At 46.0% G+C, this 23,177-nt stretch overlaps 1 protein-coding gene and 3 pseudogenes across 1 annotated transcript in view; 2 read left to right on the top strand and 2 right to left on the bottom strand.

Moving 5' to 3' along the window:
* EPHB1 (EPH receptor B1) overlaps window positions 1-6,028 on the bottom strand; it is a 419,047-nt gene extending 413,019 nt beyond the window's left edge. The window contains exon 1 of the mRNA XM_054595535.1: window positions 5,916-6,028. Coding sequence (XP_054451510.1) covers window positions 5,916-5,973 — 58 coding nt within the window. The 5' untranslated portion in view covers window positions 5,974-6,028. The remainder of the gene's footprint in view (window positions 1-5,915) is intronic.
* A 7,192-nt stretch (window positions 6,029-13,220) lies between these two features.
* LOC129088113 (28S ribosomal protein S7, mitochondrial-like) lies at window positions 13,221-14,010 on the top strand (annotated as a pseudogene).
* Window positions 14,011-16,225: 2,215 nt separating this feature from the next.
* On the top strand, window positions 16,226-16,324 carry LOC129061095 (uncharacterized; annotated as a pseudogene).
* A 5,476-nt stretch (window positions 16,325-21,800) lies between these two features.
* LOC129087860 (high mobility group protein B2-like) lies at window positions 21,801-22,393 on the bottom strand (annotated as a pseudogene).
* Window positions 22,394-23,177: the final 784 nt, after the last annotated feature.

The following is a 23,177-nucleotide window of genomic DNA, read 5'->3' as shown; positions in this document are numbered from 1 at the left end:
GGAACAGGGAGGGAGAGAGTTAATTGTGCACCTGCTCGCTTCCTATGTCTTAGGTCAGATGGAAAGCAGTTATCCATTAGCTAAGAAAAACCAACCCCCTACCCAGGCCTCTCAGGAAAGTGTGTTCTCATCTCTCTAACCCTCAGAGGAGTGACCAAAAAAAGCCAGCACGGTGGCTCAGACATCAGGTGTCTGGGGTTTTGGTGGAGCAGATGGCCCTGACCCAGCCACCCAACACACCCCTCTAAGCACAGCCAAACACGGACCGGAGGGGCCTACCTATCTCGACAGCTGGAATGGAATCCCTGGAAGAAGCTGAGGAATTTCTCATGCAAAATTTCGCTTTTAAATACAAAATCTCTACCAGGGCATTACTTCATTATTATACTAATTTCCTCAGAAGGGCAGGCATCAATGCTCTGGGTATCCACCACCTTTGGAGCCATAGAAATCTAATAGAAATATTTGGGATGCTTAAGTGGCAAGTATAGAAGAGGGAGACAAAGCGAGCTCTTCCAAGGAAGCTGAGTCCTAGAAGCCAAGTGCAAGGATATGCTCTAGACAGTCAGGTAGGCACAGAAAGGGGGATGTGTGTCCCCTCCACTGCCTCCAGGATGCATAGGGCACTAAATCCCATCTCCTTTGGGGACACTTGTTTGTTTGGGGACATTTCTTCCTTGGAAGAGCAGGCCAGGCAAAGATGCTCCCAGTCCTTGTACTCAATGCCTTCCCAGAAGCCGTGCTGTGGGGCAGGTCTCCAGCCCTGTGTCCTCGTGTGTATAGGGTGGGAATAAGGGAGGCGGGGGAGTGGGGGGAAGGGGCAGGAAGAGAGCAGGGAACTGGGGCTTGAGCTAAAGTGCTGGGATCCTCTGAGCATTTCTCTCATCTTTTCTCCCAAGATGGTGGAAATGGGGAATTCCCAGTAATCAATGGAATACCAATGGCCAGAGGCTGAGTTAGCATCAAAATTCTTCCCACCCTTGGATTCAGGCTGATCCGAACCTTCTTTCTTCTTGCAAAAACTACAAAAGTGGCACAGTAAGGGGGCATGAGTAAGAATGAAGGCTCCAAACCTGCCTGCCTGGGTTCAAATGCAGGCTACTTACTAGTTATATGACCTTATCAAACTACTTAACGACTCTGTGTCTCAGTCATCTCATTGAGAACCACTGCCTGATATGGTGTTTCTCTCTTGTGCCTTTTAAAATTGACCCCACCTTTTGCTCACGCTGGAAAAATACTATGCTGCTGAACTTTAGTGTTACTGAGAATTCATAGGGATTAGCTGTAGGTGATTTTTTAAATTTCATGATATGAATGTACCTTTGACTTCAATAGCATCTTTTTAAAAAAACTAGTACAGGCATATGCTCATACTGTATGTTACTTGTCCAGCTTCCAAGGTTGGAATAAGTGAGCATCATGATCCATTGTAGAAAGAAAGACACTGTGGCCAGGTGCGCTGGTGATCTTCCCAAGTGACAGAGCTGGGAGATGAAGCCAGAGGTGGTATATTCTGGCTTCACGATCCAGCAGTCTATCCCCACCTCAGCTGATTCCAGCCCCATCCTCACAGCCCGATCCCAGTCCTGGCCCTGCAACTCCTTCCACTGCCCCAGGCTCATGAAATTCAGTCAACCAACTATAGAACCGGTAGTTTCCAGTAAATGGGGAGGAGGGGCCATGGACTAGATCCACAGGAAGGGGTCATGCTGCTACATCATGCACCCCCTGGTACCCATCTTTGGTCCATTTGCTTTATCAAAGATTATTGCTTGGTGGATGGAATGTAAAAAGGTGCCATATCATGCCTCTACGTTATGGGCTTTTCCGAAAGCAAATCTTGGTAATTAGGACCCATCCTTGTGAGGAGCCAAGGCGGGGGCTCTGAGACCTGAGTCTGGGTCTGCATGGGTCAGCAAAAGGCAGGAGTGGCTGGGACAGCATCCTATGTCTCCTGGTAGGTCCTCCCTCCGCTCCTGGGCATCACCAGCTGCTTGCAGCTCTGCTCTGCCAACCCAGAAGGTTTGGGTTGAGGCTGAGTTCAGACCTCTGCAGCTGTTTACATCACCAAGACTTATATCAAGCAATTGCCCAGAGCTGTGTTGTCATACCTCACCAGCATTCCACTGGCTGGCTGGGGCTGGGGGAGGGGAGGGAAGGGGGAATCCCTGAGTAATAGCAATCTTTTTGCATAGCACAGAAAATAAAATCAGATAATGGATAGGACTTTCTCAAATGTACTTTTCTCTCCCAGTCATTTTTTAAACCTTTGGCGCCTGCTACTGCTTGTAGGCTCAGGCACACTGATGGACACCCAAAACAGATGCACACTCAGCAAACAAATAGTAACAGAAAAAGCAGAAAAAGCCAATGACTGTCTGGACTGATGGCCTGTTGCAAACACATGGGCTGAGGTTGGGGTTTTCACCACGCTGTAACGGAGATTTAACTGTGTACAACGGCAGTCAATGCCCTTGCATTTCAAGGTGAGGTATGCCACAAAGGAGTACCATAACTTAGGCATATACTCGTGGATCAGCAGTTACTATTGAGAACACACTAGTTGCCGAGCCCGAAGAAATTTGCCACCAAATCAAGTACGTGTGCACATGAAAGCGTGCCAAGCCTAGGACTTCACTCCCTAGACCACACCAAACAGTAGGCCTCCCGGGAGTATTCTGGTCAGCCTGTGTCCAAACACTGAGGCCACCTTCAGGTGTATGATCCTCCATGGACACAGAGGGGTGGGGCTGGAAGAATGCTGTTAGCATTAGCTGTCAGCGAATCTGCATTGCTGTCTCCCAGAAGGGCCGACATGCTTAGTCCAGGGAAGCTCCCTCTGAGGAAAGAGTGTCTGCTGCCAGCCCAACATGTCCCTGCTGCTGCAGAAGCACCTCGGGAGAAGCCCAGGTTCTCCCACTCCTGTCCTGAAAGGCAGCTCAGAGAATCCAGGCAGTTGCCTTCACTCCCTAGATACCAGCAGCCCATTCTCAAGAAGCTCTTGGACACAGTGTGAAAAGCAAGGGCGTGAAGAAACAATTGTTTGTCCAGGGGGCTGAGGATGGAGGCTGGGCTCTGTAGCCAGGGGCTGTCAGCATCTGTGCCTCCACAGCCTGCCCTGCTACCCTCTGAAAATAGACTTTAAAAATTCCCCCGACAGCCTTTTCCTGCAGTGCCATCTCTCTCCCCACAGAGCAGAGCCATACCATCAGCTGGAAATGGAGAAGGGACTAGAAGAGGAGAGAGGAGTGCTCTCTTTCCACGTAAGTTTCTCACACTCCTGATCAACTAGCCCCTGCCTGCCTTCCTTCCACCCAGGCGGGGGCCAGGGTAGTCTCACAGGGCCCTGCTTGCCTCTGGTCACTTCTCTCCACCTGGTCCCATGGCTGTCGCTGTCCCTTTGTCCCTGTCCTGGCCTGGGCTAAAGACTTGACTGGTCTTTGAGCTGCTTGCTGTAGGTGACAAAGCCCCACTGAAATTCCCCCGGAGACCGTCAGAGGAAAGCAGACAGACAGACATTTAAGTGGCTGAACGCGTAAGGAGAGGGGCCCTCTGGCCACAGCAGAGTTTGGGGGGATCTGCTGTCTGTGTAAGCAGTTCATTGATCCACTTTTCTGATAATTATTCCTCACTCATCACAAACGGAATGACGCTGGCCCCAGCCCAGCCAGGCAGGCGGGAAGGCGGCTCTGTGTGAGGAGAGTAGAAAATGAACCTGCCTGTGTTCATTTGAGGAGAGGAAGGAGTGAATGGTGAGTACTATCCCTGTGCACTGGGCAGGGACCATGGGGCTGCTTTAATATTCTGCTGAGTGTGGTGTTTCTTTTAACCCTTGCTGGAGAGATTCTCAGCCCAGAGAGGCTCCTTCCTGCCAGGCTACTGGCAAGTTTCTGGGCTGCTCCTAGAGAAGGGCCACAGCCCCCACAGCATGGGCTGCTCCAGATGACCTGGTTGACAGGATCTGTATACAGGGCTTGGCAGGCACCGTGCCGCCCTCCCTCACGCAGCTCCAGCCCAGCCGGCAGACAGGCAGCTCCGGCTACCCAAGCGGAGGGGTTTACGGAGGAAACCACACGCTGCCAGACACCTGGTGTGTTCCCACACATTTGCTCTCCAAACAATTTCATTCCCAGGCATGCGTCCTCCTTCACCAATGGAGAACCAATGCCAAGATCAAGCTCCCAGAGGGGGCACCTATCTGCTCTGCGCAGCCCAGCCCCTGACCCTCTGAGAGGCGCAGAGAGAGGCAGGCGGGACACAGGGCCCCAGTGCTCAAGCCCCTCTCACTTCGCCCGAGGCGAATGCGCGCTGACCCAGGCTGTCCTGACAGGTTTGGAAGTGTACATCGCCTTGCTTGTCCTATTTCAACTGATCTTTCACCGGTCCCCGACAATTCGAACCCAAGCATCCCTGCTCCACACCACTCCAGCCCCTGCCCATCCAAAAGCGACCCCCTCCGCACAGACCAGCAGCCCAAAAGGTCTGTGGAAGGCGGAGGGCAGAAAAAAAAATTAGCCACCTTTGAAAAGCAAGTGAGAGCTTTCTAGGCATTAATGGCCGCACCCCCACGCCGCCACCAGAACGAAGGTGGGATATTGTGGTCTTCACTTGAAGGTGAGGGGATCTAAGCCCCACTGTGGGGCCCCGAATGCCAGGCTTCACTTAGAGAAAAGCAGCGCTTTCCGGAGGGATCCAGGGCGCCGCCGAACCACGGTGGACTCTTTTGGGGTGGGAGTTCTCCTAAACAACCGGTAACAGTTCAGTGGGGTACCCTGCAGCCGAGTGGAACGAGCTCCCAACTTGCAAGGCGGCACGGGCGCCCGGAGCTGCGCCCCTTTGGCGCCTGGTCCCCGCGGAGTTCCACCGCGCGTCCGCCACCGGGAAAGTGCGGCTGTGAGTGGGGCTGCAGCGGCGGCGCCTCACACCCAAGAGTTGCTTCCACCCCGGCAACTCAGCTCCGCGCTAAGGCCGAGCTGCGTTCCCAGTGAAGGTCCGCAGCGCAGCTCCGCTGCGAGGAAGGGTGGGGAGAAGAGGCGGGGGCGGGGAGAGGGGCAGGGATTTCCCACAGGGATTCGCGGGCGCCACAGAGTGCGGGCGCTCCAGCTGCGCCCCACGAGGTGTCCGCGCAGCGCGCTTTCCTCCACAGCTGGAGGCACAGCCAAGGTACAGATTAAGTGGCAAGGAGAGTGTCACTGTCTGTCAGCTCCCGGCGTCCGAGAAGTCCCTTTCCAGGGGCTGAGGAGACGCTGAGCGAGTTTCAGCAGAACCGACCACCCACCACACCCCCGTTCCCAGGCTCAAGAAGTGACAAAGGTGTCCACTTCGCCTAGAATGACCTGAGAAATACGGAGCACAGCAGGCTCCCGGACAATCAAGCTGATCCCGAAGGTAGGGCCAGTGAACTCAGCCCCCATCCTTCGGCTGCCACTTTCGGGGTACCGGGGCAGCTCTAGCCCACCGAGCCCAGAATCCTGGAGCCAGCGGACGCCCAGCTGAGTAAACGGAGAGGTGGCGCGCGGTCACCTAAGCGTATCCGTGCCCGGGATAGGAAGGGAGCGGACCCACGCCCGCTCTCCAGGGGCAGGATGGTCCAAGGCGCCCCTTCTTCCCCAACGCCCAGCTCTGCTCGGAGCTAAGGAGCCTGCACCGCAATGCAGCGGACTCCACGTTCTCCCAGCCGAGGCTGCGGGAGACCGTGGCTGCCAGGGAGTGCCAGCCGCGGGAGCGAAGGGGCTCCAAAAATCAGCGGGGGCGCGCCGGTGGGTGCCGCCCCAGCCCCGCGCTCGGCCGCGGCCGAGGCACCGTAGCAGCCTTGCCCTCGGGTAGCGCGGGATGAGAGAGCTCCGAAGCTGCCAGAGAAACCCTAGGGTGCCGCCGCCAGCAGCCAACTTGCTCCGCGGAGGGTACGTTACCTTCCATCGCGGCCACTGCGGTTGCCAGGAGGAGCAGCAGCAGGCAATCCAGGGCCATCGCCGGCCGGCAGCCCCCAGGCCGAGCCGGAGCTGAGGCTGCCGCGCGGGGAGGGCGCCGGGTCCCGGGGCGCCGCTGCGCTCCCCGCGGGTGGCTTCTCCGTATCCTTTCGCGCTCTCGCTGGGACAGGACTCCCTGGAGCGCGGCGTGGGCGTGGGCGGGAGTGCGCGCGCGTGGGGCGGTGCGGGCGCGCGTGGGTGTGGGTGTGCATGTGTGTGTGTGTGTTTATGGGAGAGGTGGGTGTGTGCGTGCGTGTGTGAAAGAGAGAGGGCGAGGGAGTGCGAGCTGGTGAGAGCGCGAGAGTGCGTATGCGTCCTGCTGTCACATTGCGAGCTACAGCGGAGCCTACGTGAGGACGAAGCCGGCCAGACTGATGAGGGAGGGAGAGGGATCCCCCACCATCAGCTCTCTCCCCACCCCTAACACCTCCTGTCCAATCAAGGAATCAAACCTGCAAAAATCTCTCGTCCAATCAGGCGCGAGCACCTCCTTTCACAGGCATTGTTAGTTTAAGAAAAACTTTTGCTCGCCAGGCTGTCAGAGACGGCTGGGAAGGCGCTGGGAGGGGTCCGGGCTCCCCCTCGTGGTACACTCAGAGAACCGCACCGGTCGGCCCCTGCTTCCCAAGCCCCGACGCGTCTAGCGAAGAAGCACGCCTTACCATTTATAGCCCACCCAGGTCTGGATGATCTTTAAATAATCAAATTTATTTTCTTTCATCTTCTAGGCGAGACTTACCCTGACTACCCTATGTAGTGCAATCCCGTGGCACAGCCTTTCCTTCCTCTCCATAACACTTCACTTTCTAAAGCAGTGTTTTTTTCTAATCAATTACGTTCATAGGGGGCCCCCCCTTATTAGAACTGGGTCTTCACTCTTGGGGTTCGTGTTTGTTTTGTTCACCGCAGAATCCCAAGTGCCTAGAACAGTGCCTGGCCCGTAGAAAATGATGGAATATATCTGCTGGATGAAGGAATATATTCAGAGAATCTCTGGGCTCATATACTACTGCTCCAGGGTATCCAGGAACAGGAAATGCATCCTGTCCAAGTGCTGTTGTCGTCCTCCAGAAGTCTCTGGCTGCCTTGAGGTTTCTGAAAGCATTCTGTGAGCATCACAGGGGGCCCTGACCCCAGAAGACCCGGTTAGTAGTCACTGGGGAGACCAGTGGTCCCACAAGTCTGCTATAAAAAGTGGAGAATGCAGTAGGGCCAGCAGAAAGTTATGCAAGGGGAGGCTCACAGAGGAAGGCACCATTACTGTGGGTGAGGCTTGAACATGGGTTGGAAGGGCACACATAGGCAGCAACAGAGAGACAGGGCATTGAGGGTAGGAGTGACTCTCAGCCTCGGCTCCCACAGCTCTGCTTTCTTCTTCTGTCTCTGGAGATAGCCAGGCTTCTAGACCAAAGACCCACCTTGAGGCGGTGATGTTGTTGTGCTGGAGACACTCCTCACCACAGCACCCCCACCCCAGACCTGATGATGGTCTGGTCCTACAGTCCAGGCGGCTGTCTCTTTGGCTGTCTCTTCTCCACCAAGCCGGTGCTGGGTTTGTTAATGAGCTAACGGTGAACAGCTGTGCTGACCCCGCCCATGCTCCCCACCCGTTCTCTTTGGGTTTTGCTCAATCTGTTTCCCCCCTGTATGCTTAGTGTCTCCTTGACTGGAACTGCTCCCCCTCTCCCCAACCTGACACTGCTTTGCTTCCCCCACCGACTATGGCTGCCTCCCTACCCTCCTCCCTTCATTCCTCCCTGCTTCCTGCCACAGCACCTGAAGAGAAGATCCTTTGGGCCTCCGCTCCCTTATCACCCTCCTTCACACCATACCAGATGCCCTCTGCCCCGCCACACACCAGCAACTGTGCCCTGGCATCTCTGGAGCCATCACCCTTGGAATGACCCACTTTACTCTCAGTTACCCATTATCCTCCTGGACCCTCAGCGCTCTCTGTTACCAGTTCTCCTGGGCTCTTGCCTCATTTTCTGCAGTCCCGGTTCTCCTCATCCCTGTCGTTCTACTTCTTAGTGTTTCCCCTGTTCCCTCTTCAGCTCTCAAAAGGGGTTTCCCTCAAGCTTTGTGCTTGGAACTTCTGCTCCCCAGAAGAATTGTTCAGCCCATGAACAATTCTTTGGTAGCTCTACCCGCTCTTCTGCCTCCAGCACTCCCCTCATGGGAGGATGATGGATGAATGGATGGATGGATGGATGGATGAATCTCAGACTCCTCTCCTTCACTACAGCACAGTCTTTTGAGGGGCATGTTGGGCAAAGTGCCCCTTTGCCACATCCTCCTACTGATGCCCTTGTCTCAAGGCCGTGAGCCTGTCCCAATTCCAGCCCATGCTGCCTTCCCCTGAACAACTGGAGAGCCTCAGAATGGTCACCCAGCTTTTATCCCCTCCCCTTTCTAATCCTTCTGCACTCCTGCCAAACTAATTTTTCTCAAGCGAAGCTTGATCTTATCTCCTCCCTGAACAGAAAGCTAGTGGCTCCTCACTGTCTGCCTGAAGAAAAGACCAACCACTCTGGCGTAGCACCCGCAAGCTCCCTGGAACCTGCCTCTCAGCCCTCACTCTGCCAGCCTCCCTCTGGGCCTGGGCTGCTCAGACAGCTTGATCCCCGCACCATGCCCACATCCACACCCACACCCAGGCTCTCCTTTCCTTGCAGCCAGCTAGTCATGCACTCACCTGCTTACTCAACAAGTATTTGTTGAATGCCTACTTTGGGCCAGGCAGGCCCTGCTCGATGCTGTGGGGACACAGGTCCTGCTCAGAGGGAACTTAAAAAATAGTGGAGAATGACGATGAGGAGGCAATAGTATGTCCAGTGGCGAGAAGGACTGGAGAATAAAGCAAGGTAACAGCCAGAGAGCAATTGTAGGTAGTTAGACATTGTAGGAAATGACTCTGTTTATTGAGCACCTTCTGTATACAGAAAGCCAGTAGCCCCTCACTGCCTGCTGAAGAAAGACCAACTACTCTGGGGTGGCATCCAGATTTCTGAATGCTCTGCACTGGACGTTTACATGCAAAACTGAACTGAAACGAATTGAATTTCCTGCCCTCTACTTCTACCCAAACACCCCCTCTCCCAGGAAGGCTTGATGTCCCTCAGCTGGTCCCTCTCGCCCAGAGTCTCATTCTATGTCTCTGTGGGTTCTGAGTGGCTCTTCCAGACCTGGCTGAAGACAAAACTGACATTATCCAGCTGCCAAGCATCGTTCCTGGGAAGACCCTGAGAGACAAAAGTACAGGGATCCTGTGGAGAACCCCGCCAAGGTCTTTCAACCTGTGCAGGCAAATTTTACAAGCATTGCCAGCCTAACATCTTCTGACCTCCATGCCTCATCCTAGGGATTTTAGGTTGTTAGGAATGAGGTAAGTGCACAAGTGTAATTATATGCCCCCACCCCTCATTGATTCTGCTGCACAATGAGGCTTAGGAGTCTCTGCTCTTGGCCTACAAATTTAAAACGGCTCTGAGGCCTTCTCAGGGGACACGCAAATGGGGAAGTATGGGAGTGGTCCAGGGATGGGGCTTCCCACCTCCCCTCTGTTCTGGCACCTTTTTTTTACCCGACATCTCTAACAGGTTTTGTTTGAAGGAAGAGTTATGTGGAAAGAGGAGGAGACAGCGGGAAAAGAAAGGATTGGAGGAGAGGGCTGGATTGGGTGGGGATGCGGCATGTTGACTCAGAAGCGTGTGAGGAAGGCAGCATTGATAACTTCTAGAACATAGGCATGGCTCAGGGAAGAACAGCATCAGTTTAGGCCTTTTATTAGTTTACCTAACAACCCAGGGGATTGACTTTTCATAAACAAGTTAAATATTAATTTAGTTGTACAGCAGATTGATCTTTCTCTTGAATGGATTATGATTTGTAAATACTCCTGAAAGCGCCATTTGTCTGGGATTCCAAGCCTGGGTGCCTATTTTCCCCCAATCATCTCCTTGGCTATGTTTTTTTTTTCTCTTTGATGTCAAATGCTCGCTTGTTTTTTTGATTAATCACCCAGCTATTTGATATCACTAAATCACTCCTTCAAAGTGACAGGTGCTTGCCTCCAAGTCAGCAGCCGAGGGCTCTCAGGCACCCAAGGGTAACTTGACCCTTTTGCTAGGACTCAAAGGCCCTTCTGGCTGGAGGGTTTAAGGGCAGCCAACCTGTTCACTCCACCTCTAAATGGTTTTCTGTCTAAAGTGTTGAAAAGCATTTCTAGAGAAAGCAATTGCACAAGTTCCCTTGATAATTCTGTACATTATGCAGCTTTCCTATCAGAAAGTTCCTGCTTGCCTCTAACCTACAGCCCTTTTGCTGTAGTTCAAGCCTGTTCTCTTCATTCTACTTAGTATTACAAAACATAGACAAATAGTCATCATGTGGAAGATGATCATATAGGTGTCTTGTACATTAGAAGGTATTAAGTTGCTCCCTTATCCCATCTTTTTTAAAAATAATTCTTAACTGCATAAATGAAAAGATCAGTTATACACTGCATGACCCAAGCTACCGTTAATTAGATTCTTAAGCTGCAAGATAAATTTTCACCAATTCTTTTTGGAGAGGCACAGGGACCATTTATGAGTATTTTAAAACATTTTAACAATGGATAATAGACAAATAACAAAGAGCTTCCTCTCCCTCTTTTGTTCCCTCAACATTTATGTAGCAGCGATTCTGTGTCAGGTGCCTGCAAGGTGCTAGGGGCCCAGTGATGTCTATGACCCAGCCCCTCCTTTTAAGGATGTCATGGTCCCTGGGAAGACAGGTGTTGAAATGCCTTGTGGGACACTTCACAAAATGGCCTCTGGCTAGAGGCTTTCAACAAGCCTCTCCTAGTTTCTCAGGAAAATATCCCAGTGAATAAAGACAATATGAAGACTCACACTAACGAGGTGAATGAACACTGACAGACAACCTAATTGCCAGGATGTGGAAGGAACTGACAATACATACTTACCAGGTAAATGAAGCTGGATAGAGAAAAACCTATCAGGAACATATATGACATATGCCAAGTTCTCTTCCAGAAAGAAAACCTGCTTAAAAAAAAATAGGTAGGAAGATATGTTGTAATTCCCTCTCTGTCTATATCTGACTCAAACATCCAGAATCTCTGGTAACCAGAAAATGGAGTAAATATCCATCACAGTCACTGCTTCAGCTTTAAACCAAACAAAGAACAGTTGCCCTATGTCATCCTCATCCCTTCCCCCAAGGTCTTCTTATACCCAGGAGGAGCCTGAAAATGAGCAAGAGAACTGGGCACATGGATAGGCTGATGAAGACACAACGCAATATGGAGGTGAAGAATGGTCAAGAGACTGGAGCAGGCAGAGTAGTAACTGCGGCAGGTGTGTAGTGTAGCTGAGTGTAGTTTTGCCGTGACACATCAGATCAGAGCGCCAGAGAATTGGGATGGTGGTTGGAGAGAGATGTAACCTTAGTAGAGCAGATATGCCCTAGATGAAGCCTGTTGACAAATGGCAATTGAACACTGGCTGGCCCTCCAGTGTAGATCTAAAAACATGATTCAACCATTAAACAAATAGAGAGATGGAGGGCCCAGGGCCAACGCTCATCCTGTCTAGGAAAAAAACAAAACAAAACAAAACCCTTCAAGAACTAATGAGTCTCTCTGTGCTCAAGGAGGAGACAAGAGGGGTCAAGAGAGATTAGGGGCCTATTAGAACTCTGCAGAATAAAGAGCAGGAATAGCACCCCTAAGATCCAGAGGGATGGCACGCCTTTGAAAATGATGCTCTGAACACTTGAGAGACATTTTCATGAAGCTTCATGGCATGTAAAAAGAAGGGGGGAAAAGAATTTAAGGAAACAAAAATGCAATGTCAGAATTAAACTCCACATGTTTATGGAAGGAAAGAGCACATTTATTGCTGCTGAACATTGAATAGATGTTATGAAAGACAAACTGGAGAATCTTTCCAAGAATGCATATAAAATGGACAGGAAAGGAAAAATTGAGAAAAAATACAAAACATGTGGAAGGCAGAAAATGGAGAACAAACATATAAAATTGTGTCAGTTGCTTACAAGGGGCTAAAGGCCGACAGTGCAATAAATATCATTAACTTCATAATACTAAATTCCAAAAGAAAATTGAGCCAGAGCTATAGAGTTTTATAAGAGAAAATTTGTAATACAAAAAATATATATATATATATATCCAGCAGGCATAAAGCAATAGACATTTTCAGGCTTTGAAAAATTTGCAACATTTTCAAAAATTATTTGAGAGTATTGTACATTCCAATTGACAAAGAGATGAGGTTTGGTGGCAAGCAATAAAATCAATTAAAATACAAGTCTAAATGTTTGCCAACTGCTTTTAAATTGAATTAAAATGTCAAAAGTAGTCTCAGTAAAGAATAAATATGTTGTTAAAATTCTAATTACAAAAACCTAAATGTAACAGCTCAAATTACATTAATTTAGACCAAGAAGAAATGAAATGTAAGGAAGAAGAGCAAATCTATGTTAAATTCCTTGCTCACATACAAGGAATTCAGAAGCTCTTTTACACTTGAATCTTACAATTTCCAAAATTGGTTTAAAATAAAGTTGCTTAAAAACCATTTTAATATAATTTAAAGACATATATATGCTTTTGAAAGCTGTGGAGAAAAAACAAAACAAAATATAGCCCCTATGTTAGGGGAAAAAATTAAACAAAAGAAGTTATTGTTTAAAAATAAGAATTTATTTAAAATGTTAGAAATTATTCCCAATAACAGATATAATGAATTGAATCTTTTCTTAAATCCTCACCTGAGGATATGTTTTTATTGATTTTAGAGAAAGAGAGAGAGGAGGAAAGAGAAAGAGAAAAACTGATTGATGTCCCGAGCAGTGATTGAACCTAAACCCACACACTATGTGCCCTCACTGGGGATTGAACATGCAACCTTTTCATGTATGGGATGATGCTCCAACCAACTGAGCCACCCACCAGGGTGACTGAATCTTGATTGAAATGTCTCTTTGGAATGGGGGCCTGAGAGGACACAGAGGGTCCGTCATAACAGAATGTGACAGGTAATGGGAGGGCCAGTGCTTCCTTTGACTCTTCCCTTTGGACCTCTGAATGAAAGACTCTTAATGCCCAGACGAACGGGGTGATTCGCAGATTTAGGACCCTGTGGCGCCTTTTCCCTCTCTTCTGTCACTCACTCAGGCACGCCCAGGGCTATTCCTGCGGGGTCTTTATGGAGAACCGAAATGGCTCCCTTCATGCTGAAGGCAGAGCGAGGGTGGTCGGACCCAGCACCTGGCAAACGGAGCGCTGTTTAGCAGCTTCCAGGGCTAATCCAGGTAAAGTGAACCCATAATGGCCCTGAATACAGGAATCCCAAGTTTGACAAGGAATATACCATATTACTGAAAGCCCCTGGCAGAGGCCTAACGGAGGAAAAGAAGTTTGAGGAGGATCTCAGGAAGTCTCAGCTTATTAAAGCTGCCCCAGCGATGAAAACAAGCTCTGTGTTTCAAGCACAGACCCCCTGGTCAGTAAATTAACCAACATGATGATGAAAGGCAGAAGCAGTGCTGGCCAGGTCCCTCATGGCACAGACTATAGAATCTGTGAAAAGCAAGCAGTTTGAGAAGTACCATGCTGCTGCTTCGAAAGAATAGGCAACCACCGAATGCAACCCCTACACCATCTTCCACCAAGCACTGAAAAACTGCAAGCCTGTGACTGGGCTGGACCCATCCTCAAGGGTGGCCATTTCCACCAGGTCCCTCTGCCGCTACCCGACCAGCATCGTCGCTTCTGGCCACGAAGTGGATGATTATTGAGTGCAGGGTGAAGAAGCACCAGCGGATGGTGATGCCAGAGAAGCTGTCCCGTGAGCTGCTGTAGGCTTTTCACAAACAGGGCCCTGTGATCAAAAGGAAGCATGAAATGCACAAGGTGGCTGAGGCCAACCGCACCCTGACCCACTACCGCTGGTGGTGGGGAGGGGAGGCTCCAGAGGAGCCCAGGGCTCTGCTGCAAGAGGCAGCGTGAGCCACTGCTCATGAAACCTACCTGTGCTGAAGGATGTAGTTCCTTTTTAAGGGCAGGCAGGCCTCACAGGAAGGATAGAGCAATATGTTTATTGTTTTAGTCCTTCCTTTGTGGGTTACAACTTGTTCTCCCTGTCCCATCAATACATGGACTTGGATTCCCCCAAGAAACTTAGAGCCCATCCCACCTTCTCTTCCCTCTCCTTAGGGTGACCATTTGGGTGATAAATGTAATCATTTTAGTATCAGAAAGGTTTATTAGAAAATCCTCACCCTGAACTGTAGCATGTGATTCAGTGTTGCCACTCATCAAAACTGACTGCAGGAAATAAAATTATTTTTAAAAAAAGGTCTCTTTGGCTAAAAAATAATATTATTACATATTTTACCTAAAACAAAGGGGGAAATAATTAAATAGTAAAAAAAAAAAATTCACTTTTGGTAATATTGTAGGGTAACCCACAACATTCTTACAAAACACATCTAGAACTCAATAATATGTAAAATAGCCACTTTTCAATATACTGTAGAGCTCATAAAAAAAAAAATCCCCAAGAGCCTAGAAACAAAGAAGTACTAAAATTCTGAATGGTAAATGTAGGAGTTTACACTGCAGTGTGGGTAGGAATTAGTCCCTGGTCTGGGAAATCTAATAATGACTTGAATTTTAATGTACGTCAGTTGGAAACAAAGCTTTGAATGAATTCAAGACAGCAAGTTAGAAATGAGACCACTGCATAGCAGAGGCTTCAAATTACAATGCTATTATTGAAAGAAGGGAGTAGGAGAAAGCTTATCCTCTGTCATAGAGGAGAACAAGGAAGCTTACCTCTCTGCCTGGGCTCAGAGTATGAGAGAAAACACCCTCCCCTCAGAATTCTTATCCTAAACCGTCACTTACATAGGTTTGGAGTTCAGATTTATACAATTTGATCTCAGATCTCCCAAGCCAAGAACTCGATTGAAAAAAAATTAGTAAAAAATGAATAGATAAAAAGAAATGCAAGATGGATATAACCTCCACAAGATTCTCACAAATAAAACCCTGCCAAATATGAACTCAAAATCCAAAATCACAGAATACATAAATAAATCTACCATGAATGAGATTCAGCAGACACATAAAATAATACCCCTATTATTATAGACCTATAAGAAGAAAATGATATTTAAAATTATAAAACAAAAATGAATCAATGTATGTATAAAATATCGTTTTTTCAAATAACAAAAAAACAATAAAAATAAGTAATTTTTAATAATACATCATTTTAATAGCAATGAAAGAAAGCTTTTGAAACAAATATAAAGAAAGCTTTAAAAGGCCTGTATGGAAAAAATATAAAACTTTTCTTTAGAGAATATTTAAATAACTGGGGAGATATACCATATTCCTGGATGAGAAAACTGGTAGCAATTCTCCTCAATTTTAACTATAAATTCAATATAAATACAAGAAACATATCTACAGTTTGCAGAATTTGACAATTTGAGCCAAAATTCAAAGATAAAAAGCAAAGATAACCAAGACAATTTTGAAGAGAAGCAGAATGGAGGGCCTTGCCATCAACACTTATCAGAAAGCTGCCATAATTGAAACAATATGTAACTGGTGTGCGGATTTAGGACCAACATGTATATGGAAAGTCCACATTAAGGGAAGCATTGCAAAGTACTGGGGAAAGTATAAACCAGTAAATGTTGCTGAAACAATTTGAAAAAGTACAATCAGACCTCTCTCTCATATCAAAAATTGTCAATTCCAGGCGGATTGAACGTAAATATGAAAGGCAAAACTTTAAAACTATTTTTGAAGAAAATATAGGAGAATAGCTTAATGAATTAGGGTAGGTGGGAGAGGATTTCATAAACAGGACAGAAAAATCACAAATTACAAAAGAAATCATACATAGTTTTGACAATGTAAAATAAGAAAATTTGGTGCAAAAAGACACCATAAAAATAGTTAAACCACACACTGGGAGAAAATACACGGTGGGGCAAAAGTAGGTTTACAGTTGTTTGTATGGAAAATAATACAAGAATAAATAATAATACAAGAATAAACTCTGCGTTCTGTGTACTCACAACTGTAAACCTACTTTTACCACCCCATATTTGCTACCCATTTAATCAAAAAAGTATTAGAATATAAAATATATAAAGAACTTCTACAAACCAAAAAGAAATAAACATTTTAAGAAGTGTCCAATTACTTGCTTTGCAGCACATATATCAAAATTGGGATGATATAGAAATTAACATGGCCCCTGCACAAAGATGATACAGAAACTCTTGAAGTGTTCTATATTCATAAGCCAGACACAAAAAGACAAATATTGTATAATTCTACTTATATGAAATACTTAAAGTAGGCAAATTCATAAATACAGCAAACAGAAGTTACCAGGGTCTTCAAGAAGGGGGTATGGGGAGATATTGCTTAGCAGGTAGAGTTTCTGTATTGGGGGGCTGATGAAAGGGTTTTTGACATAGATAGGCAACATTGTTAATGTAATTAATGCCACTGAGTTGTACACTTAAAATAGTAAAAATGCAAGTTTTGTATATTTATAAAGTATATAAATACATATTTGTTACATATATTTTAACACAATTAAAAAAGCACCCAAATATTAAAGAGCACAAAATATATGAATAGACATTTCAGGTGAGAAGAAATATGAATGACCTAACAATATTTGGAGATTCACAAGTTCACTTGCAAGTGAAAATACCGAGATAATACTTCTCATCCACCAAGGCAAAAATAATAACTTCAGGCAATAGCTAGAGTTGGTAGGATATGGAGCAACAGGAGTTTTCATACATTGCTAGTGGGAATGTCAATTGGTTCAAACATTTTGGATATGAATATGACATCATTCAGTGAAGTTTAGCATGTGCTTCCTTACATATGAATGAGAGTAAATATAGGCTTCCATAATAAAGACTCTAACAATAAAATACAAACAGAAAATGACCAGTCTCAAGGTTATTATCTTCATCAATGAGACAATTTTGATCCTCATGGTCATTTAGGTACTGCGTTCTTTTTGGGTCATTCTTCTCACATCATCCAAAACTCCATCACTTTCTGCAAAGTTGAAGTTGGGTTACCACCACATTTGGGTTTTAGAATGTGCAAAGAGAAAAGAGAGCAGGGAGGAAATATACCCATTGCTTACAACTCTGACCCCAAAGCAGAGAATGGAAAGCTGCTTAGATTCCATTGGTGAGAACATAGTCACATAGTCCCATCCAACTGAAAGGGAGTCTGAGAAGATGTCCAGATGAACACCATATGTGAAGATGGGGAGAATGGATTTAAATGGACAATTGGCAGTCTCCATTGTACTGCAGAACCCAGCAATTTCACAGCTCCTGCATGTGTGCATTAGGAGATGTACACAAGAAAGCTCTTGGGCATACAATTTATAACAGGAAAACAAGAAAATAAAGCAGGGAACAGCATAAATGTCCAACATTGTCAAACAGAAAAATGAATGATTGCTGCACAATTGGGAAGATGCTCCTAAGGCAATATTAATATTCAGTTGAGTGGTAGGTATTAATACTTAAGTTGTATGTACATGCATATATGCACATATATGTACCTTATATGTATTATTTTGTGTATACTTACAATAACAAAGTCATCTCCTCAAAATGAACTAAATATAACTTTTCACCCAATAGGCTGGTAAGAACAAATGTTTTTAATATTAAATATAGGCAAGGATATGGGAAGATGGACAGTAAAAGTATAAATTAAAATTAAAGTTTTATCCTGTAGGGCATTTGGGCAGGACCTACAAACCCTTAAATTGGGGCATTCTATGAGCATCAGTTTCACTGCTCAGCACTAACCTAGAGAAACAACTATGGAGGTGTATAAGGAGGCAATGCATAAAGATGTTCAGTGAAGCAAATTTTAAAATAGCAAAAAAAGAGAGAATAACCTAGATGCCATTAATTAAGGAAATGACTACCTAAACTATCATCCAGCCATACTAGGAAATACCATGTGAGAGTAAAAAGAGTGATGCAGAACTATTTGTGCTTAACATGAATCGATCTTTAAGACCCAATTTGCATAACACGTGAGGAAACAGTATTAGATTTCCCATAGGTAGGGGTGTGTGTGTACTTGTTATTTGTTCTTTAAAAATCCTATATGAGGAACTATTGTTTTAAAATCAATAAAAGAAATTTGACCATCTAAATAAAACTGAAGAAAAAGTGATGCAACCCATCCATTCGTTCAAAAATATGTATTGAGTACATACACTGGTGACAGAGTCTGGGATACAGTAGTGAATTACAAAAAAAAAAAAAAAAGAAGTCTCTTCTTTACAAAATCCAATCATTCAAAGGATTGAATTTCACCAAAAGTGAATCTTAGAAACCTCAGTACGAACCATTTCTATGTATTTTCATTAATCAAACTCTATGGTTTTAAATATTTTTAAGTGAGTCAACTGGACAAGTCCAGTAATTGGTCAAAAAGCCTTGGTTTACCACTCTGAAAAATGAGGTGAGCATATATCCTGCTCAAAAGTCAGTTTACACACATTTGAGAGTGTAAAATCTGACCATTCTCTTTATGAAGTGCTATGTGTGGTTGATCAAGGGGAAGAAATGAAGGCGATTTATCTTGCTCTTCACAAAAGTCTAAGGTACGAAATACTAATCATTAAACAGGAAATTTAGTCCAGATCAAAATACTGTTAGATAATCACACAGCTAATTGGAGAGTGAGAACTGAAGGGGACTTATTAATGGTAAAATCCACAAGTACCATTCAAGGAGGTCAATGCAAAATGTGTGTCCTTTTTAACACCTACACCAAGGACTCAATAATGCAATAGGAAGCATGCTGATTGAATTTGTGTTTGTCACTTATTGCCTTTTGAACTCTTTCTTCTGAAAAATTAGAATTACTAATAGTTGGCTTTTCTAACAATAAATAGATGAACTTGAGATACACAAGGTCGGCTCTGATTGCACCTTGTCTGAATGAGGCAGTCTTGGTTCCCCAAACAGTGTCAGCATCATTGTCATGGTTTGTCCATCTGTGATCTTTCTGTCAGTATCCTGGACGGTTTCAAAGGCCTTACAGCACTGGCCTGAAAGTTCCTCCAGTACCTGAAGCAAGGGGTCCCCATTTCCACGACCTCTTGACAGCACTAGACACCGCCCCGCTTCCATGGTCTCCAACTCTGGGAATTCCCCTCTTGGGCCCAGACCTCCCAGACTTCCAGCACACCCCTCTCCTCCGTCCTCATCACTACCCTTTAGCTTTGTCCTGAACCTCAGTCCTCAACCCCAGCTGAGCTTCCCCACATCATCAAGAACATCAGATATTCCTGGCTTCGTTTGCCTCCTAGTCTAGCCTAGAGTAGTTAGCCCCATGGTCAGGCCATTTCAATAAAGCCAGGTTTGCTACCAGAGACTCTAGAATTGAGCTCCAATGTGGTAGCCATTAGCCACATGTGACTACTGAGCACTCGCTATGTGGCTAGTCTACACTGGAATGTATTTCAGGTATAAAATATACTGAATTTGTACCAGACCTCAAGGATTTAGTATAAAAATGTAAAATATCTCATTGATAATTTTTATATTGATTACATGTTGAAGTGATAGTTTAATATATTGAGATATCTTATATTAAAATGAATTTCACCTGTTTCTTTTAACATTGGAATGTGGTTACTACAAAATATATAGCTTATTTTGATCCCAACTATCTGCTGACTAGAACTATGGAGAACAGAATCTGGATCTTTGGGGCCAACAGTTGGCAAAAATTAGGTGGTTGCCAAGCTCCCACAGAAGTGAGCTGTGGGACATCCCAGCAGGGCTAGGCTACCATGCAGGAGAGGTGAGTCAGAGACCCAGCCCTACTGCACCGCAGGCATCTCTGTCCACCGACTGAGGGGTGGGGAGGTGGCTTGCTTGGGGAGCAGCTGTTCACGTTGGCAATACCTGGCATTTTTGCCATTTCAGCTGTTGGTGTTCACCATGCAGAGAAGAAAAGAGGCTGGGGCAGGCAGAAAGCCCCACACCCACAGCTGAATAACAGCAAAATTGAAAAGGCTGGAAACGACAAGCCAGGTCATTCTAAAAGGAGGGGTACCATCCCACAGGTGAAGAGAGAAGCAGTCACTATCGAATAATTCCAGTTATCAGGAAAATAACCTCTGGAACCAAATGGCCAAATGAGAACTTGAATATACTATCAGGAGATTTGAGGTCTTGCCTTGCCCAGGTGGCTCAGTTGGTTGGAGTGTTGGCCCATACACCAAAAGATTGCAGGTTTAATCCCCAGTTGGGGCATGTGTGGAAGGCAACTGATTGATGTTTCTCTCCTTTTTCTCCCTTCTTCTTTCTGTAATCAATAAAAACATATCCTCTGTGAGGATTTAAAAAATAGTTTAAAAAAGAGAGAGAGAGAAAGATATTTGAGGTCTTTCATATCCTGGAGATCTGTCTCTCATTCCATACATCAGAATCAGACCCTGAGACCAAGATTAGAATCCCAGTTTATACTGAGGTGCACTGGATGCTCTGGGCTCACCGAGACCCACTTTACTGGCCTTTGCACCTTCGCTCCAGCTTCAAGCGCTGGCTGCTGACAGCTCACAGCAAGCCCTTTTCTGGAGCATTACTTTGACCAAATGGGCACTACCTCAGTTCGAAGGAAAAAACAGCCCACACCCCTCTTCAGGACAATCCTCAAAAAATGTCTAACTGAAGTGGGGGTTCCAAGGGCCCCCCCTTGACTCTAGGGAGGACCAACTCTGCAGTACCATTTGTGCTCCAGAGTCCCCCCGCCCCCTGCCCCAGGGCTCGGGCTGAAGCCAGTCTCGAGCAGAGACCACAGCTTTGCTCAGCTCCTTCCCCAGTCCCACCTACAGCCCTCCATCTTCTTCCTCTTTCCCCCACCGCAATTAAGTCACTTGAATAAGACTCTTTCTCAGGCTCTGCTTCCAGGGATCTCACCAAGACAGGAGGGGAAGGAACAGGGATAGGTGAGTGGGAAGCAAGACCACAAGTGAGAAGCAGCCAATAATGATCAAGCCAGTGACCACCATGGGTGACTGGAGGTTAATTCTGTGGGAAACTCTAGGACACACACTTCGGAGTCATCCCATACAAGGGGCAAAGAAGCTGGGCTAATTCTATACCAGCTCTCACCAGACATTGGTTCAGGCTGCTGGGTGGGGAGCGTCACGTCCACAGCACTTCCAGATACATGAGAATGGGAAGGGCAGGCCTGTAAGGACTCAGAGAAAACCCTTGGGCCCCGAAGCTGGCAGTTGGAAGTCAGGTCACTGTGACTGGACTGCTAGAGCTCAGGGAATAGGGGCAGGATATGAGTTTTTTTTTTTTAATATACATAATTTTATTACAAAATTTTTTTATAAAACAAAATGCAACATTCTAAAAAACCCAAAATTTTCTATTGATGCTAACTCCTATGAGTTTGCTGTGCTACCATACACAAGTCAAGAAATTAAAGAAACCATTAAATATTTAGAAACATTTAACAGCCAAAGCCTTAAAATCTAACTTTATGTAGTAGCCCCACAAAAAGCTACAACTTGCATTTTGAGAAAAGTATTTTCTCTACAAAGAATCTTACCAGCTATACAAAAATCTGTACCGTTTTTATACTGAAGCTCATATTGAGCTGCACTTGAATTCACATTCTTAGCAAAATAATTGCCTGAGCACACACATACTCCACACTCATATAGCCTTTTCCACACTCAGGATAGCCTTTTATTCTTCATCTTCATCCTCTTCCTCTTCTTCCTCTGCCTCATCTTCTGGTTTATTCTTCTTCTTTGAGCCTGTTGGCCTACCAGTACCCTTCTTTCCCACTTCACTTTTGTCTTTGGCATGATATGCGGCAATATCCTTTTCATACTTCTCCTTTAGCTAAGCTGCTTTTTGTTCATAGGGTTGCTTATCTTTGGCTGACTGTTCAGACCACATTTCACCCAATTTTTTTTGCAGTATCCCCAATGGATTAACCAGGGTGTTCACTTTTGATCTTTGGGCAATGTTCAGAGCAAAACAGGAAGAAGGCAGACGGAGAACTTTTAGGAGCATTGGGATCTTTTTTCTTTCCTTTCTTATCACCTTTTCATCTCCCTGTCATAGCGACCTTTGTCACTCTTTGCCATATCTTCAAACTTTGACTTTTCCTTTGCAGACATGGTCTTCCATCTCTCCGAACATTTCTTGGAGAATTCGGAAAAGTTGATGGAAGAGTCTGGGTGTTTCTTCTTGTGCTCTTCCCGGCAGATTTGCACGAAGAAGGCATATGAGGACATCTTGCCCCTCAGCTTGTTGGGGTCTCCTTTAGCCATGATGACAGATGGCGTCTACCTGGTGATAGGTGATCCTCAGAGTCCCACAGAGCTGCAGGGGCCAACCAAGATGCTTCCCTTGCTGGGCTCTGGCGTGAACGCAGGATATGAGTTTTCAATTCTAGCCCAAACTTTGTTTCTGTTTCTGTTTCATGAGTTCAATGCGTGGACCTTCACAATATCTCTACTCAGCACTAAACTGACCCAAACACATGTGGCCCTTTCTTTCCATTCTCACACACACACACACACACACCACTTTCACACAGTATTTGTGTGAGAGGTAGGCTTTACCGAGGATTCAGCAATGGTGAGGAGGTATTTACTTTTCAGAAATACAAACATCCTCAGAGACAACATTCATGTTCCTGTTCTCCCAAGTTTCCCGGCTGTCCCCAAGAACCCTCACTGGCCGCCTCAGTTCTAGGCTACCCATGTGGACAATAGTCCATCAGTGGAACAAAAGGGGCTTTCGTTTTACAGGACTCACCTTCCTTAGAAGGTATGTCAGGTTTAACAAAGCAATTTTCCTCTCTGTTACATTAGTATTGTAGCATGCCATTATATTGCTCTGAGCTAACAATTAAGGTTTAAGTTTGTGTGCTAAATTGAAGAGTAAATTCTTTATTGTGTCGCTTTGTGGCTGAGTGGCTTAGCACAGGGAAGGAGCAGGAATGCAGATAACCCCATCGTCAAGAGACCCTGCAAAACAGAATAAGAGGTGAAGATAAGAAATCCAACATCAGTCCATTGGGAGAGGTCATCAAGAGGGCATAGCCTCTGG

Source organism: Pteronotus mesoamericanus, unplaced genomic scaffold (genome assembly GCF_021234165.1).
Source record: "Pteronotus mesoamericanus isolate MK-2021 breed Mesoamerican mustached bat unplaced genomic scaffold, CSHL_Meso_final scaffold_54, whole genome shotgun sequence".
Classification (NCBI taxonomy): domain Eukaryota; kingdom Metazoa; phylum Chordata; class Mammalia; order Chiroptera; family Mormoopidae; genus Pteronotus; species Pteronotus mesoamericanus.
Note: the sequence above shows the minus strand (reverse complement) of the source record. Positions and strands in the feature narration are given on the sequence as shown.